The 18440-nt window shown below is 36.5% G+C and overlaps 3 protein-coding genes across 4 annotated transcripts; 1 reads left to right on the top strand and 2 right to left on the bottom strand.

Annotated features, from left to right (window-relative positions):
- Window positions 1-197: 197 nt before the first annotated feature.
- On the bottom strand, window positions 198-3604 carry LOC103325035 (uncharacterized). Of its 2 annotated transcripts, none has more exons than XM_008227158.3 (4): window positions 3142-3604; window positions 1865-2694; window positions 1669-1767; window positions 198-589 (listed from the first exon to the last, which is right to left on the bottom strand). In XM_008227158.3, the coding sequence occupies exons 1-3, from the start codon at window positions 3233-3235 to the stop codon at window positions 1675-1677; spliced, it is 1017 nt and encodes a 338-aa protein (XP_008225380.2). In that variant the 5' UTR covers window positions 3236-3604; the 3' UTR covers window positions 198-589; window positions 1669-1674. The 2 variants fall into 2 exon arrangements, with proteins under 2 accessions (XP_008225380.2, XP_088905026.1); XM_089048900.1 differs by lacking the exon at window positions 198-589 and adding an exon at window positions 1059-1183.
- A 2786-nt stretch (window positions 3605-6390) lies between these two features.
- On the top strand, window positions 6391-10122 carry LOC103325036 (SH3 domain-containing protein). The gene is made up of 10 exons (XM_008227160.2): window positions 6391-6673; window positions 7490-7612; window positions 7737-7806; window positions 7971-8116; window positions 8641-8742; window positions 8820-9017; window positions 9112-9174; window positions 9263-9352; window positions 9519-9593; window positions 9798-10122. The coding sequence occupies exons 1-10, from the start codon at window positions 6614-6616 to the stop codon at window positions 9915-9917; spliced, it is 1047 nt and encodes a 348-aa protein (XP_008225382.1). The 5' UTR covers window positions 6391-6613; the 3' UTR covers window positions 9918-10122.
- A 667-nt stretch (window positions 10123-10789) lies between these two features.
- On the bottom strand, window positions 10790-16341 carry ABCB9 (P-glycoprotein 9). Its single transcript, XM_008227163.3, has 12 exons — window positions 15943-16341; window positions 15479-15533; window positions 15215-15390; window positions 14896-15117; window positions 14555-14793; window positions 13915-14440; window positions 13500-13773; window positions 12751-13417; window positions 12446-12674; window positions 12097-12363; window positions 11747-12010; window positions 10790-11656 (listed from the first exon to the last, which is right to left on the bottom strand). The coding sequence occupies exons 1-12, from the start codon at window positions 16174-16176 to the stop codon at window positions 11009-11011; spliced, it is 3801 nt and encodes a 1266-aa protein (XP_008225385.2). The 5' UTR covers window positions 16177-16341; the 3' UTR covers window positions 10790-11008.
- Between the last annotated feature and the right edge of the window lie 2099 nt (window positions 16342-18440).

Here is an 18440-nt window from a genome sequence, read left to right as displayed (position 1 = left end):
ATGTGCACCGAATCAATCTAAGGGGTAAAGAGAACATTTTTCAACTCCAATCGATAAGGTAACTAAACCAGCAATGGATGCACATAAGTGTCTAATCGTCGACGAAAACCTAATGACTACAAGAGCTCAACATGCCAAATAAGCAACACAAATTTGTTGAAGAGAAAATTCATACATCAACCAGTTCCACCATGAGGTTATATATAAAGGGGCAGAAATTTTCTTATTATGTATAAGAAAAAGCCAGATCCATCACAACATCAAGTGAAGTTCGAATTAAAAATGTTTTTGCAAATTTATGTCACACCATTGGCCTACCAATGCAAAAAAGGAACTAAAATTGACATAGAAAACTATTCTGCAAAATTAACAAGAAAGAAAGGTTGTAAAAGCAGGAGATATACAGCTGCCTACGATTCCCGACACTATCACCACAAATCTAATCAGGCCTCTAGCCCATTATTCTTTAGGGAAAATTTATAAAGTTCTAATATCAAAATATCATAAAACTCTCTGAAGAGTCTTCACTTTCACAAGCATTAAAGAGTCCACTGAAACCCTTTGTGCTTCGTTCTGCATCAGACAAAACCTACAAAAATCAACCAACATTCAGTTTGAAAGGTACTAAAAGCTTAAACTGTGGCATCAGTCAAGTCCATATAAAATTGTTAAGTAGGAAGGTAAAGCGCATATCTCAATTCTGGCTGAGTGCCGTAAGATTGCATCTAAAGATAAGTATAGGTCCTTAAAGATAAAGCAGAAAAAATGGGCTCCTCAAAGAGCAAAATATGATACCCTGTTCTTTTAATTTCTAGTACGATCTCTACCAAGTATTTACAATCCATGAACAATCTAAAATCAAGGGAGATAAATTAAACAAACGTTTAACAGAACCTTAACACAAGATAGGTCCTTTAATTTAGGAATAAGGGAATGTGGATGTCAAGATGACTCCTAGAAATCTTGTATTTCCTATGCCTATCCAATACCAATTCCTTTGTCTATCCAATACCAATTCCTTCTCTGTGAGGCCAGGTTAAAACATTAAGTACTGAATAAGTCCCTCTTATGAAGAAGCCTCAACAATTTCTCCTCTTTTAAACCAAAAACCAAAAAACCAAAATTCTGACCCAAAGTACTGTTACATCCATACTCTTCTTCTCTCTGCTTTGCTACTCAACACCTGTAGTGTGACAATTCCACTAGATTTGTAAGTAAAGTTCCTTATAAATTCAGTAAAATAAACACATTATACAACACATCAAACACAATCCTCCATCCCCTATTTACATTTCATAGGCAACATAATAACCAAATAAAAACCTTTCATGAGAAAATAGTAACTGAGGAATTTCAGGACAAAGAATCTTAACAGTTTCATTCCTTAGCTACTATTTTTCACTAAAACTGCAATCTACACAAGCATAAATCAGACACCTACAAGACCTTAGATGGAAAAGATCAAGAATTCAAAATTTCAGAAACACAGTTATAACACAAAACTATTATGACATCCCTGTAACATCCTAAAGACTCTCACTTCTCTAGTGACCCAGTCTGCTCTATATACACATGGACAAAAATTACATTTTGGGCAGTAAGTAATAAAGCAAAACTTGAGAACAAAAAAAAAATTTATCCATAAATAAAAGGTAGAAAAATCCCAACCTGAACTTATCTACTGGAGCCTGTTATCACTTCCAGAATTCCACAGCAGCTAAACCAAGATGTTTTTCGGGGAACTGGTGGGGCCGGAGCTACCAGAGGCTGCATAAATTCCATCGAAGAAATTGCATTCAATTATCAAGGCAAAAAGAGATCTTACATCAAACTTTCAATGAAGAAATGAATATGCTGGCAATACCTGCTTTTCAGAATATTCTGGAATCTCAGGATTTTTGCTGGATTCAGCATCATTACTAACTTGAGCCCAAGAAGTACCTAATGACGGCAATACTTTACTTTCATTTTCTCTAGAAACAGATTCCACCATCCTTGAAGACCCCTTAGCAGTCTCATTCAGTAATGGAGATGTTCTATTCTCAATTTTCTTTGATACAGGATCCGTCAAAGTTACAGGAGTTCCAGTAGGCAACAATTTCTCTGCACCATTCTCCAACCCCGTTTTTACTACAACATTGGAGAAAACTGAACTTTCAACCGGTGTACTCTCTGTAACTGAACTTGTATTCTTCACAGATGGTGCACCTTCGGTAGTCTGAATCACTTCTGGTGGTGAAGAATCAATTGACCTTACCAAATCATTATGAGGTTTCTCCTCTGAAACTGAAGCATAGGAATCCTCCTTCTGCCTCCTCTCAACAACTTGAGACTCGTCATCTGAACTACTACTGCTTGAGCTTCTATCATCCCCATTATGTGATCCCTTTGCAGATTTCACATGCTCAATAATCACATTTTTGCTTGCGGAATCCTGTTTCAATTCCCTCTCAATTCTAACACCATCATCATTCTTCAATCCAACCTTCTGAACAGCCTCCACACCACTAGGAGCTCCCTTCCCGGACTTGTCCTCAGAAACAACTGGTGGAACTGATGATGGGCCTCGCTCGCCCAGCTCCTCATTGCTCTTCTTAAATGGATCCTGCTGGTTATGATGCTCCTGAAATGCAGTGGAGCCAACATCACCACCATCACTTCCTTTCTCATCTTGGGAGGTCACTTCATTATTTCCTAACATGGTTTGATTCAATCACAAGAATTTCAATCAAAATCAAGCAAAGCTAGGACTTCAACAAAAACCCATTAAGCCAATTTTAACCGAAGAAAAGAGAAAACCGAAAGTAACATTAGAGACGCATAGAGAATGAATTGAGAGATGCGTAATTAACACTCAAACACAATTGTTTCAACCAAAACAAAGCTAAACAAATGACTTTAGCAAATACCCATTTACCCAAATGGGCAAAATTAACCAAAACCAAAGATTGCCTCTCAATTCAATCAAAAAAATCGAACCAAACCAGAGCAAAACAAAAGAAACTAGCAAATACCAATTAGCCCAAATTGAAAAAATAACCAGAAGAAACACCGAAAAAGGTGCATGAGCAATTGAGTGCCATATGGGTAAGTGTGGGATTGATGCAATAAAAAAAGGACATGCATGAATAAACAAAGCACCTTGAGGATTGTCGTCGGTTGAGGATTTGCCATTGTGGGTTTCCTTTTCTTTCTTTTTCTTGGCAGCTTTTCTCTTCTTAGCACCTGATGGCATGATTATAGGCTCTCTCTCCTCTTGTTGGGGATGTACAAGAATGGGGTCTCTCGCAGATGACAGATCCTCTTGTTCAAGATCCCCCCGATTCTCTTCTGCCTCTGGAAGTGTCTTATGTGGGACTTTGAGGGCAACTGGATATATGTTTTTCAAAAACAAAACAAAATTCAAAAACAAAAACAAAAAAGTAAAAACCTTGAAATGGTAACAATGGAAGGACTTGGAAGGGGATGAGAACTTTCTCCTCTATTGGGATTTCCGAATGAATTGTTGTGCAAAGGAGGCGAGGCCCTGTCTCTCTCTGTTCTGTATATCAAGATTCTTTGTGTTTGGTTGGGCTAATTTTATTTGTTTTTCTTTATTTTTGGTAAATAAAAAAAGCTAATTTCTTTGTTTATTTTTTTGGGTACCAAAAATTGGAGAAAGATGTCCGAGTCTGAGGGCCTAATTTCAATGCAAGTGTCATTTTGTGAAGGGTGGGATCCTGATGTGGATTTTTCAAAAAATTTTGAAATTCGGAATGTTTGTGCAGAGTGGGAAGAAAAATGACCAAAATATTTTGGGGTCGGGTGGGTCAGTTCTTGGAAATGTGGCTAGAAGTAGAACAAATGGGGTGTGTGTGGTGTGTGTGGTTTGCAATTTTTTACATGTTTTTTTTTTGGTATTAAAATTTTGGGTTCCAAATTCCAATTGCCAATGTGTCGTGTTTAATTTGGTGTTATTGTTGGACTGACCTAATGAATTTTTCTTGCTTTTTCTTGGGGGTGTTTGGTTAGATTAGGGATGTACATACTAATAATGGATCTGGGCTGCATGTGATTCTATGCGAGCCTGTGACTGTCATTATTATTTTATGGTTGGAACTTGGAGGTAGAGTTGGCTCAAATGTGATGTGATTTGGAAATTTTGATATGGTGCCCAGCAAAAGCTACTAAAATGCTTTGGGCAGAACTTGTCTAGTTGGCTTAAATTACTTAGTTAGGGAACTTATTAGCTAATAAATAATTTATGGTGATTGCGTTTTTATGTTTGGATTTAAATTTTAATATGTAAACTGGATCTTCTCCCCGCCTCTAAACAAAAAAAAATTGCATCGCCTATTTTTGACCATTCTTCTTCGAGTGTGGATGATTATTTTTCCTACTAATTATGGCAGGCTCCCTTTATGGAGAAAAACTTATTTGAAATGGGGATACTACTATCTTGCTATCTCGACCAATCATGCAAGTGAAAAGTTATTATGCATGGCATAGTGTAATTGGTAGAGGATATCAAAACAATGTTATCTCCGTTGCACATAAGTGTTTCTCCCTTCCATGGTGTGTGTTAAACATATTTTATATGTATTATTATGTATTTAGAACCTGTTTTAGAGCGCAATATCCACGAGCAAATATGTGCATACTTGATAAGTTAAAATTAGTCTTTAGTCTATTGGTAGTTGTCTTCATTTAGTTGAAGGTTTCAAATTCGACTCTCATGAATAATATGAAGATATATATATATATATATATATTTGTTTAGATCATGTTTTATTGTGAGTTTGTTGATCTGGTGTGAAAATAATTTATAGATATGTTGTCATTTGTTAAAAGGGGATAAAAAGTAACAAGTTCACAACTTAGCCGACACCAAATTAGGCAAGTAAGTGAACAAATAGGCTTTAACCTTGTGAGAATGCAAAAGAATGCAGCCTATAGAGACATCTAGTGGAGCCATCTAAAGTAAGTGAACAAATAAGCTTAACCTTCTTTTGCTCAAAGATGATTGCTAGTGGAGCCATCTAATCTCAATTGTCAATGACAACAAGGCATCTCAACAGAAAGAACAAATTAGAATAATTGAGATTAACAAAAAAGCCATATGAAAACCATACATACATCTGTCATCTCAATTCAAAATTTGAAAAAAAAAATTGATATTGGAGTAGTTTGTTCGTTTTTGACTATATTCCTATATTATATTCTCATATCTCACATGAGGCTTGTGGATTCTGAGTAATGAAATATCATCTTGGTCTAAGTTTTTAACACCAACAAGTTGAAGAAAAAAAAACATTTAGTTCATTGCAAATGAAAAAAAATAAAAAACTAGACATCCTTGCAATAAGGAATTTTCCTTATCGGGACATTCTACAATAAGCATTTAAGTTAAGGATTAGTTACATACTTCTAATCTAGATAGTTAAATTGCATATAAGATACTACCAACACATTTGCAATCTAACGATAAAAGATTAGAAGTATGCAACCAATCCTTAACATAAAATACTTGTTGAAAAATCTCCCCCCATTATCATGTTTATCTCACAAAGAACGCCACAAACACCGACAAGTTCCTTGTCAAAAGCTATGTGGAGAACCTTTTTTTTTTCTTCTTTTTGTTCTTTAATATATAGCAAAATTAAAGTGGGTGAGGGGACATATATAATTGCTGATTCACACACATCACACTCAAAATGTTTCAACAATATTGACTTATTGGATGCTAGCTTCTCTACACATGCTTCAGTTCCTGTGAGAGACTTTTTAAAAAATTTCAAATTTATTTTAGAATTAAAAAAGACAATGGATAGTTGTGTTCCATAAAAATATGATATATTATTTGATTTTTCTTTTAATTTTACTATATTTTAATATGAAAAGTGTGAATTTACCATATTATTCTTATTTAATTAATAATTTCAATTCTTAATGTTTGTATTAATCAATGACATTTTCTGGTAATTTGAATATTTTACCATTCTCTTCTTTTTGCTCTTTATATATAGATATAGATAAATATTAATCATAGAATATATAAATATAGATTATAAATGAATGGGGATAATTATCTTTATTTATGAAGACCCAAATTGAATATTTAACATTAAAGATTCATGAATAAGACGTAAGGTGGGAAAGATGCATTTTAGTCGTTCATATATGATCTAATAATTGGTATTTAAGTTCTCAAATTAGTCATTGTTGCATTTAAAATTAAAAATTGCACCACAATCCATGCACAAATTATAAAAAAGCCCAATCAATTAGGTGGACTTTACGACAAGACTAAAGATCCAATGTAACTCCATTGTTTTAGGCCCATAATCAAGATCTTTGAATCGAATTCCATCGGACGGTCATTAACCTAAGAACATCATACACCTCACTAACACACAAACATTTCCCAAAAAACAGAGCAGCTCGTCAGCTCTGTATAGTTCATAACCCAACCCAGTAGAGACCAAAATGTAAAACACTGGTTGGGTTTCGGAGTTTCAGATCCATAAAGCTTCAAACTCAATGGCTCGTTAAATCTCGTAGCAATTTGTCTTCTTTTTCAGTTTGATCTCAATTCTTTGCTTTTCTTCAAGGAAACAGAGGCTGAAGAAGAAGAATGGATGCTTTAAGAAAACAAGCCAGTAAGCTCCGAGAGCAGGTCGCAAAACAGCAACAGGTGATTTGCGAACACCCATTTATTTGCTTTAGTATAATTCTCTTGTTCTTCGTTCCTTAGCGCCTAGGCGGCCGCCTAGGCCGATTTTTCGAACACTTTTTTTTTTTTTTTTTTCTTCTTAAGTTGGATAGGTCACTGTTTGGTTACAGAGAAAATGCGGCATGGGCTTAATGCTTGTCTGATTTTCTAAATAAATGAATAGCTTACTAAAGTTGAAGTGATTTCCAGTGGTACCCAGTTCATTATTGGATCGAAATGTAACTGACTGTTGCTGATTTCTGAATGCTCTGTTTGTTTCCTAAGAAGAGAGAAGAATGATTGGCAGTTAATTGAATTAATCAAATTTGGCTCATTTTAATTTGAAATTGTGCCTGCAATCTTTATAGAGCCAAATCAATGGAGCAAATGGGTTTTCTCTGCTGCAGGCTATAGATAAAATGTAATTGGAATTTATGCTTTATTTGTGAAGGTTGAATTCGTTTTTTTAAATCGACCCGAATTTGGTAATTATCTGCATTTTTTTTTATGGCAGAAATTGGTAGTGGTGGATTATTTTGGGAACATACTTTATGTAATTTATAGCATGCTTGATGATAGTTGAGATACAAATGTAGAAGATACTACTACCTTCGGATTGCTAACTTAAAATATTTAAGTTCATTTTGGTGCAAATTCAGCTAATACTGTAGAACTCCATTCCATGCCTCCGTTCTTGCTGTTTTATGTTACTGAACTTGTTAGAAATATTCTTCCATCGATTCGTTACTATCATTTGTGTCCGTTATTGTGAATTTATATTTTCTTTTTGAATTTCAGGCTGTAATAAAGCAGTTCAGTGGGACTGGTTATGAAAGCTCAGATGTTATGGTAATAGATGAGGTTGAGATGCAGAGACATCAACAGCTGGAGAAACTGTACAGGTCCACTCGTGCAGGAAAGGTACAGATATGATCAAGAGCCATTTTGACATTATACATTAACTTGAAAAGCTCTATTCATTCTATCTGTCTGGTACCAAACTTCTTATATCTGTTAAAATCATTTTCGTCATATGTATTCCCAGGATTTTCAGAAAGAAGTTCTTAGAGCAGCAGAAGCGTTCACAGCCATAGGGTATAAGCATATTGAAGCAGGTAGAAATTTATTATTCATTTAAAATGACATTGGATTATCTAATGGGAAATGTGTATTGAAGTGATAACCTAGGAATTTAGCTTCTAACTTCACATAGTAAATAGAACACATGTAATGCCTTTGTAGTTGCAGTTATTATTTGTAATCTTTTTGTGGTAGTCAGGAACCAAGTTGTCTGAGGATTGTAGCAGATATGGTGCTGAAAACACAAATGATAAAATTTTAGCTAAGGGTGCATCCATATATGGTGATGCTCGTAAGCATGTGGAAAAGGAACAAGAAGACTTCAATAAGCTGCTGTCTTCTCAGGTTGACTTCTAAGTATAATTTTATTTATGTTTTGCTAATGAAAACATTATTGGATATTTTCTATCATATGTTGTAATTATTAAAACAATTCTGGAAGAAATTAGTTCTTTATCGCACAGCTGGATATATGATTCATCTGCAAACACACACACATCAATTTTATATATCTTTCTTGTTAATGACAAAAGTATTCTGTATTTCTGGCAGTTAGTTTCATTTAAGCATTTGTATGTAAGTTTCTCATCCAAAATTAAAGGAGAAGTGAAGAAAGACTAAGCATTGTAGTCATTTGGTGCTGTGGTGCAGGACATGAAGTCTTTCATGAATATTTTTAAAGTACACATGTGTGTGGTTTCAGAATTATATTTTGAAATGTTACTAAGTGGAGTACAATAGACTTACATTTGAATCTTCTGAGTAGCTTGCAACTTCAAATGGACTTTTAATACAATTAAATTTGTTTAAGCACACTTCATTAATGAACTAAGATGAAGCGTGCAACTTATCATTCTCTTTGTTATTAGATTTTAGATCCGTTAAGAGCAATGATAGCTGGTGCTCCTTTGGAAGATGCTCGCCATCTTGCTCAACGTTATAGTCGAATGAGGCAAGAAGCAGAGACACAGGTAAAACGCATTCCTATCTCACCATGCGTGATATGATTTGCCTTATAAACTCATTATTGACCATAAGACACAAACAGGCCGTAGAAGTTTCTAGAAGACAAGCACGAGTAAGAGAACTCCCAAATCCTGAAAATGTTGCAAAGCTGCAGGCAGCTGAAGCAAAGATGAAAGAATTAAAAGCAAACATGGCAGTTCTGGGTATAGAAGCTTCAGCTGCATTGGCTGCTGTGGAAGCACAGCAGCAAAGACTGACTTTCCAGAGGCTTGTTGCACTGGTAAGAATGCACATGATTTTCAGGATACGAGTTTCTGTGTTGAAGATCATAATAATTCTGCAGTTATACGCATATTAAGCTTAGCTTTGTTAAGGTTGAAGGAGAAAAGACTTACCATCTGAGAGTGGCTGCCATTCTTGGTGAGGTTGAAGCTGAGGTTAGTTCCACTTAGGATTGTCTTAAAATAATTTTTTTTTACCATCGAAAAAATATAAACTTATGTCATGGCCTGGATTTTGTGTCAGATGGTTTCAGAGAAACAACGGAAAGAGTCTGCTCCTCCCGTGATTCCACAAGAGAACTCCTCAGAGAAAACAATGTACTTCTTGGCTGAAGTATGCTACTACTTTTTCTAATCTTGGAGGCTTTCTTTTATTTTTCCTAAGGCCCTTAATTCTCTGATTTAAGGCCTCTTTTTGCTATTTTCTTGAACTGTCTCCCTCACACATCATATTTCTGGTACCTCGAAGAATCTGAACTTCTATCTTTGTACTCTTTCAGGCAACACATTCTTTCAGTGCCGCATCAGAGAAGGAACTAAGCTTGTCAGTGGGTGACTATGTTGTTGTGCGAAAGGTAACCTCCTCGAGAATCTGACCATGCTGTTGTACTCTTTCAGGCAACACATTTTAAGCTGATTAACCAATGCCTCTTAAATTATGAGTGGACTCCCTCTGTCACTGAGGTTTCTCTGTCATTGCCAAATCTTAGGTTTTTCTTGTTTAAATTTGACTTGTCTAATATTTATTTGTTCACTGTTCTGAAAAACTTATTATCCAGGTGAGCCCATCAGGATGGTCAGAAGGAGAGTGCAAAGGTAAAGGAGGATGGTTTCCATCAGGCTATGTGGAGAAGCGCCAGCGGCTTCCAGCCAGTGATCTCAGTGCAGAAGTTTACTGAGCCCTTAGTTTGGTATTTTTACAGTTCTGTTATCGTCACAAAATGACGAGGATTTGTTGGTCATTGCTGGGGTTTTCATGTTCTTGTTTGTCCTCGATGGCATGATGTAGTCAGGACATGCGTGTGCATATTGTATCTTTCAAATTTTCATGGCACAATGCTTTATCATGATTCATGAATGCTATATAAATATGTATTTAATTGACTCGTGTTGTTTCTACAAAATGACCATCAGATCATCCAAAATAAAAATTGCAAATGTGTGCCAAAACAAAATGGCTATCGTGAGAAGAGAGGAGAGACTGAGAAAGGAGGATGATCCTCTCCTTCAACAAGTCACCATTTTCTTCTTCCTTCTCATATTGAAGGATTCGTGTGAAGTCCCAGTGCTACCAAGGATGCATGAATAAGCACCATCACCGATCTTCATAAGAAAATCATGGCTAAAAGAGAACAATAACTAATATGTCAAAAATTATGAATGATTTCGACCCTACAAATAATTTATACATAAATATATGCAATAAAATTTTGAGAAGGCGGTTGTTGGCAATGATCGTAGATCATCGATGGAAAAAGAATACCAATATGGATACTTGAAATCTAAACAAATATACTATTACACATAACACTTAAGCTTACACTGTTCAGTGGCATCCATTTTGTGCCACAAAATTCTGTTATTAAAATTGTGTTTTTTCCTTTCCCGTAAAACCCAAATTCAATATTAAAAGGAAAGAAAAAACTTAATTTCTTACTCGATTAGAGGAAAAAATATTAAAAATAGAGTGCAAGTTGGAAAATTAAGTGTAAAGAAAAAGAACTAATATAAAAGTGAAGTAAAAAGAAATTAATGTAAGGTAAGGGTAGGATAGGAAAAAGAAATAACAAAATTGATTAAAAAGTATTAAAAAGTAAAAGGGAGTGAGGAAATCACATCCCTTTCAAATAACAAGTAGTTTTACGAGTACTACACCCATGTCCGTCCAAACAAAACAAAAACATCTTAAACTAACACTTTCTCTAATCACACATCCACTGAATGTGTGCCAGAGTCTGTAACACTAGCTAGGATTTTACTCAAGTTCTGGTTATGTACTTGAGCGGGAATGAAGTGCCACCAAAGATGCATAAGCACCATCAGTGATCTTCATTAGAAATTCGTGGCTTCCCTTTTCTGCAATCACACCATTCTTCACCACTGCAATTATGTCTGCTCCTTTTATCGTGGTGAGGCGGTGTGCAACAACAACGGTTGTTCTGTTCACCATAACACTGTCCAATGCATCTTGTACTATGCGTTCGGACTCTGCATCCAGTGCGCTTGTAGCTTCATCGAGTAAAAGGATTTTGGGGTCCTTGAGTATGGCCCTTGCAATGGCGATTCTTTGCTTCTGCCCTCCTGATAACTGAACCCCTCGTTCGCCTACTGAGGTGTCAAAGCCTTGAGGTAATGAAGATATGAAGTCATGTGCGTTTGCTGCTTTGGTGGCTACTATGATCTCTTCCTCAGTAACATCTCCTTGCTTGCCATAAGCGATGTTGTCACGAATGGATTCGTTGAAGAGAACTGGTTCTTGACCAACCAACCCAATCTGCTGCCTCAGCCAGTTCAGCTTGAACTTTTGGATGTCCATTCCATCTAATAGTACATGACCTGAATCAGGATCGTAGAATCTCTCTATGAGGCCTATTACTGTTGACTTCCCACTGCCACTCTCCCCAACCAAAGCAACTGTCTGCAGATGGAATCCGAAGCTAAGCATGCATATAACTCAAAGAAGTAAACAAGATAGACAGAGCCATAACAGAGTGGTGGTGGTAATTACCTTTCCGGAGGGCATTTTCAAACAAATGTCTCTAAATATCTGCACATCTGGACGTGTAGGATACTTAAAGCTGACATGTTGAAGCTCGATTTCTCCAACTAAGGTCGATAGTGTGATGCCCGTATCGCTACTTGAGTCAATCTTAGGCTTGCTGTCTAGAATTTGAAATATTGAAGCAGCTGAGTCCTTGGCTTTGTTGGAGTCAGGAGCCATGCCAGTAGCTTGTGAAACCCCCATTGCTGAGATTGTTAGAGCAAAAAAAACCTGCAAGCAACGATTTGTTAGAATTGGAGCAAAAGAACTTGTCAATGAAAGCAAGAGGAAAGGAACAAGCACAGCTAAAATCCGACCTTGAATACTTGTTCAAATGTAGCTTGGCCATGTTTCACAAGAACAGCTCCAACGTAGAAAACTAACGCATTTGTGCAGAACATTGAGAAAAACGAAAATCCAAAACCTGCACCACTTACTACTCCTAACCGTACTCCTTGTTTCATGGGAGCATCACACTTCTTCTGGTATGCATCCATCACCTTCTTCTCAGAACAAAATGATGCAACAGTTCGGATGCTACTGATTGCGTCGTTTGCTACTTGACTGGCTTCTTCATACATAAGCTGCAGATATTCAAAACATTACATGTACATTCACCACCACATTGTAATTGGAAAAATAAGGAACTCTTGGGGCAAGACTGACCTTGGCATCTGCACTGAACCCTTTAAGAAATTTGGTCTGAAGTGTTCCTTGCAAAATCAACAATGGAGACACAGCTAAAACTATAAGCGCCAGTTTCCAGTTAGCTGTGAAACCTATAATCAACCCTGCTAAGATTGTTGCTACATTCTGTGCAAGCAAGGCTAAGGCATCACCAACAAGACTCTTGAGAGTTGAAGCATCAGAAGATAACCTTGCACCAATGGCACCACTGGAAGCACAAAAGATTTCAGTTTGAATATTAATAGTTAAAAGCTCATAAAAATTACTTGTTTTTTTTAACGCACCTTGAATTTGCAGGGTCGTCAAACCAACTGATTTGCTGGTACACAACCTTCTCGAATGTCAAGGAACGAATCCGCTCTATCAATTTCCCACCTGCAACTCCGAAGAAGAAATTCTGCACCGGAATCACAACCAGAGAAAGGCAACCCATACCTACATACACTCCTGCCCACTTTTTGGAGTCCATGCGTAGCTCATTATGGGGTTCGTAGAACATCTTAATGGCTTTAGAAAGTAGTAAGCCAAAGACAGGGAAAAGTACTCCATGCCCTGCTGCAGCAATGGCTCCAAGCAGCAAAACTGGAACCTCAGGTTTGTTCAGGGTGGCCAGCCTTCTTATGGAAACTATTTTACGCTTTTCAAGATCAGCCTTAGTTCTTTCATGATTCTCCTCATCTCCTACTTCAGCCTCTTGGATATTATGTGGACCAGGAATACCAAAGCCAATAGTGAAAGAACGGCGGCTACCTGAGGAACCTCTGCTTAAAGATCTCCCCATTGATGATCTCCGGCTCCCAGAACTGAGCATAGTCCTATCTATATCTAAACTGGTAATGATTTCGTCCATATCAGAGGTTTGTGCATCATTTTCCACATGAGCTCCTTCTTGCAGGCGAATGAGTTGGCTGTAAGCCCCTTCTGGATCTTTGGTCAACTCTTCATGAGTCCCTATAATCAAATCAATGACAATGTTATCTGGGGGAACAAGTTTTGGTGTAAATTCAAAATCATAGTGCGGGCATGGCCTTACCTTTTTCCACAATTTTCCCTCTATGCACCACTGCTATGCAATCAGCATTCCTAATAGTTGTCAAACGATGTGCAACAACTATGGTTGTCCTATTTAACATCAAGTTCACCAGTGCATCTTGAACAATCTTTTCGGATTCAGCATCCAGGGCGCTTGTTGCTTCATCAAGCAGAAGTATTCTTGGGTTCTTTAAAATGGCTCTTGCAATTGCAATTCTTTGTTTTTGCCCACCGGATAGAGATGTTCCATGCTCACCTACCATCGTGTCAAGACCCTGTGAAGAAAATACAGAATTTTCCATCACATACATCAATCTCTAAACAAGAAAAATGTCAAAGTAGACAAAGCACATGGTTGATAGACCTGAACTTTATTATGAGCATGAAAGACTGCATAAAAAAAAAAGTGGGGTTACCTGGGGAAGCTTATCAATGAACCTTGCTGCATTTGCAAGCTCAGTTGCTCTTCTGATCTCCTCCTCAGTTGCATTCTCCTTCCCATATGCTATGTTCTCCCTTATAGTTGTTGTAAAGAGATTAGGTTCCTGACTAACCAGCCCAATCTTCTCCCGTATCGATTTAAGCTGCAACTTCTTCAAGTCCACACCATCTATAAGTACTTGACCAGCTTCTGGATCATAAAACCTTTCTACTAGGCCGATTACTGTTGACTTCCCACTTCCACTCTGCCCAACCAAAGCAGTGGTTGTTCCACTTGGAACATGCAATGTGAACCCAGCAAAGATCTGCACATCTGGCCTGGCAGGGTACCTGAAATCCACGTCTTTGAGTTCAACCTCACCTTTAATATCTTCCAATACAATTCCACTAGTATCATAGGGATCGATCTTCGGAGTACGTTTGATGGTCTCGAGCATTTTATATGCAGCAGCTTTCCCTGATGCAAATGCATTCAAAGATGGTGATGTCTGACCCAGAGATCTATGCCAACAAGCCAGAACAAAATGTGTCAGATTGAGAAATCTCAGATATACTCTAAACAATGTACATTATCATGCTATTGTATCGTTGAATCGGGGCAGATGGTATACTTACATTCCACCGGTCATGATTGCAAATATAACATTGATGACTTGGCCTCCATTGTATCCATTTTTTATGATCATTTTGGATCCATACCATATGGCAAGCCCATAAGTGCAAAAGATAATAAGCATTAATGTTCCAAGTCCAATTCCTGTGGCTAACCCTTGTTGAACCATGGTATTGTAGGCAATTTTTATCTTCTGGTTGTATTTGTCTATTGCTCTCTTCTCCCCGGTGAAAGATGCAACCTTGCATAGTAATTTTGTTTATCAAAGATCAATCAAGACATGCACAATGCAGCTAAATTATTTACTCTGGTGAGTTAAAAGAGACAAACGTCAAGGCCTTACTGTTCTAATGGATCCAACTGTTTGTTCTACTACATTGCCAGCTTCTGCATAAGCACACTGTCCGCGGGTTGACATTTTCGAAACGATCATTGACATAGCTCCACCTGCAAGGACAATTGCAGGGATGCAGGACAGCAAGACAAGGGTGAGCTGCCACCCTCTGACAGAAGCAATCACAAAGCCACCAATAAAAGTTGAAAGAAGTTGTATGAACTTCCCCACCTGCCATAAATAAACAAATTATTAACAAATTAATCATAGTTAAGAAAACCTGCTAGATGTTTAGACATGAAAATCAAGACTTTAAGTGGAGTAGCACCTTTTCCCCCATTGCATCTTGAATGAGAATGGTGTCCCCTGACATCCTCCCAATGATCTCTCCAGTGTTAGTTTCAGTGTCAAAGAAGGCAATGTCCTGCCTTAGTATTGTTTTCAAGTACAAGCCTCGAATTCGAGCTGCTTGTCTTTCTCCTGTCACCATCCAACATGCAACCTCTGCAATATTTCATCGCAGAATGGTAAAATTTAATGAATCCAAACAACTGCGTACATTGAATTAATTAAAGATAATTCACACACTTACGTATAAATGCTGCAATGCCAGTGCCAATAGCCAAATACACAAACTTTAGTGACACCTGGAAAAAAAAAGATACAAGGAGGACAAATTTCAAAATTGGGATGTAGTGTTTGCATGATAAAGGAAGCTCATGAATTGTGTTTTGTTTGACACGTATATATGGTGTTTTCAATGGCTTCCATCAACAACACCACCAACTGGCAAAACGAAATGAAGATGAAATTAGGTAATGTATTCAGACTTTGTAACCATGCTTTTTGGCTTCATGTGATTAAGACTCACCGCAAAACCATAACAACAACAATTAATGCCAGAAAAAGAAAAAGATCAGCAAACAACCCAAAGAAGAAAAAGGAAAAAACCAATAAGAATCTTGATTTTCTTTTATATACACAGAGAAATATTGTTCTTGTTCTTGTTCTTGGGTCGATGCAAAAAAATGTATAATATATGAATAATGCATGTACCTTAGAAACCATGGGGACGATATCGGCAGGATCTGTGGCACCAAAGGTGTTGATGAGATTGCCAAAGACAAGCGCCATGACAGGCTGTGAGAGTCCATTGCCTACGGCACATATCGACCCCACTATCATCAAAACAATGTCCAATCGATTTGCAAACATGAAGAGCTTATAGAAGGCAACTTTTTGGTTGTCTTGATCTCCTTTACCTTTTCCATCAACCTCTCCTCCTTCCATGGCCAGGCTCTCTCTCTCTCTCTCTCTCTCTCTCTCTCTCTCTAGCTCTGCTTTGTTGTTATCTAATGAGGAGATATGTGAGTGGTACGTGGTTTTTTTTGGAAGTAGGAGGGAGGAGGAGGAGAGGTGGAGTTGCACGAGGACAAGTGGTTTACGGACTTCTATGTTTTCATATATTAGAGTCCTACTAATCAGCGGCTGCGTTAATTTATCTCTTCCTCACACTATGCCTCTATGCCTTTTTTTTTGTTCAACTTTCCCTTTTCTCTTTCCTCAATTTAATTTAATAAAAATTCATTTTTGACTAAAAAGGTTGTTTAAGGTGAGAAACTCTTATCGTTTCCATTTAAATTGAGTTTAATAAATAAAATAAAAAAACAGTTGAGATTAAACACCACTTTGATTAGGAAAATCCAACTATTGATGTGACAAAAAGCTAAAAACCAAGTACCAGATTTTGTTGAAATGAGCTTAAGTGGTTGAGAGACAAGGGAAAGAGTGAAGAAACAACAAGAGAAAGAAACTCAGCCACGAAGCCATACACACTTGTCAGAATTAATTAACACTATAATAAGTGTTTATGGCTATTTAGTCTAACGACATTTAGTTTTCATTTCGTTAAAAAGATTCTCAAGTTCATATTTTAAGAAGATTAAGGATTATTTATTTATCGTTTTTGTTCTCATTCTGAATTCAAATCTCATATACGACCACATTATGTAACTAATAAAAATATTGTATATGTCATCTTGTACATCATTTACCTACAAAAGTTTAGAAGAAAGATTTTTGCTGTCGAACATTATTGACACACACTTGGCTCTCCGAAGAGTTTGTAGTTGGTCCACGAGAACACCCCCCAACCCCCTAAACCAAAAAAATCCAAATAATAAATAGCTGCTTCTATATCATAAAGTAGCCTTTGGTCCATTTCATTTTTATTGGGTGTAAGTCAAACTTCGCACCAGAATTGAAAGCGAAATATTAGAAGAGAAAAAGAGGTTATTAATTGCCACTTAAAAATGATATTATAAGGGCATATCTAACCGATGTGTCAAATGTGTAATATAGACATTTAATCTCATATCACTCAAACCAATGTGTCAAAGCTGATGTGGAATGAAGGCTGGAAGTTGAGATGTTATTTTTGACATCCCAAAAGTAAGATGTCAAATGAATATTTTATTATTTTTTCTTTTCTTTTATTTTTAACTAAAAATGAATCAACCCTAAAATGTAATAAAATAATAATTTAATTTGACATATCAGGTGGAGTGTAAAGAGAGCATCTCCAAGGGAGATGTCAAATATCAAACATTAAATTTAAATTTGATGGCTGGTGTGGCAATTTGACATCCTTTACACTTCACCCGATATGTCAAATTAAATTATTATTTTATTACATTTTAGTGTTGATTTATTTTTAATTAAAAAGAAAATAAAATAAAAAATAATAAAATATTCATTTGACATCTTGCTTTTGGGATGTCAAAAATAACATCTCAACCTTCAACCTTCATTCCACATTAGCTTTGACACATCGGTTGGAGTGATGTGAGATGTTATTTCTAGCCGTTAAATGTCTATGTGGCACTTTTGACATATCGGTTGGAGATGCTCTAAGATGTCAAATTGTCACATCAGTCATCAAATTTAAATTTGATGTTTGGTATTTGACATCTCCCTTGGAGATGCTCTAAAACTAAAAATCGATGTAGAGATTAATTCAACTACAACTTCGTTAATAAGAGAAATTAAATAAATAAATAAAGGGAATCTTAGGCCAACACGGGTTGATTCAATTAATAAGAGCATATCCAACTAATGTGTCAAAAGTGCTACATAGATATTTAACCACTAGATTTAATGGCTAGAAATAACATCTCATATTACTCCAACCGATGTGTCAAAACTGATGTGGAATGAAGGTTGGAGGTTGAGATGTTATTTTTGACATCCCAAAAGCAAGATGTCAAATGAATTTTTTTTTATTTTGTATTTTTAATTAAAAATAAATCAACACTAAAATGTAATAAAAATAATAATGTAATTTGACATATCGGGTAGAGTGTAAAGCCATGTAAGATGTCAAATTGCTACATCAACCATCAAATTTAAATTTGATGTTTGATATTTGACATATCATTTGGAGATGCTCTAAGATCCTTGTACTTTGTGTGTATTTGAGTTTCGTTGCCAGAAGTTTCATGTTAGTGGGTACTTTATAAATCCAAAAAGAATCTGGAATTTGCCCTAACCCTAGG

This window comes from Prunus mume, linkage group LG3, assembly GCF_029339155.1.
Source record: "Prunus mume cultivar Tortuosa linkage group LG3, ASM2933915v1, whole genome shotgun sequence".
NCBI classification, from domain to species: Eukaryota; Viridiplantae; Streptophyta; class Magnoliopsida; order Rosales; family Rosaceae; genus Prunus; species Prunus mume.
This window is presented reverse-complemented; position numbering and strand designations above follow the sequence as displayed.

Coding starts and splice junctions, on each gene's coding strand:
- LOC103325036 (XM_008227160.2), top strand. CDS start 6,614: ATGGATGCTTTAAGAAAACAAGCCAGTAAGCTCCGAGAGCAGGTCGCA. Junction 8,117..8,640: donor ATAAGCTGCTGTCTTCTCAG/GTTGACTTCTAA, acceptor CTTTGTTATTAG/ATTTTAGATCCGTTAAGAGC. Junction 9,353..9,518: donor CAATGTACTTCTTGGCTGAA/GTATGCTACTAC, acceptor GTACTCTTTCAG/GCAACACATTCTTTCAGTGC.
- ABCB9 (XM_008227163.3), bottom strand. CDS start 16,176: ATGGAAGGAGGAGAGGTTGATGGAAAAGGTAAAGGAGATCAAGACAAC. Junction 14,794..14,895: donor CAGTTGGATCCATTAGAACA/GTAAGGCCTTGA, acceptor TTACTATGCAAG/GTTGCATCTTTCACCGGGGA. Junction 11,657..11,746: donor TGAAAATGCCCTCCGGAAAG/GTAATTACCACC, acceptor TTCCATCTGCAG/ACAGTTGCTTTGGTTGGGGA.
- LOC103325035 (XM_008227158.3), bottom strand. CDS start 3,235: ATGCCATCAGGTGCTAAGAAGAGAAAAGCTGCCAAGAAAAAGAAAGAA. Junction 2,695..3,141: donor AACCGACGACAATCCTCAAG/GTGCTTTGTTTA, acceptor AAACCATGTTAG/GAAATAATGAAGTGACCTCC. Junction 1,768..1,864: donor CAGAATATTCTGAAAAGCAG/GTATTGCCAGCA, acceptor GAATTTATGCAG/CCTCTGGTAGCTCCGGCCCC.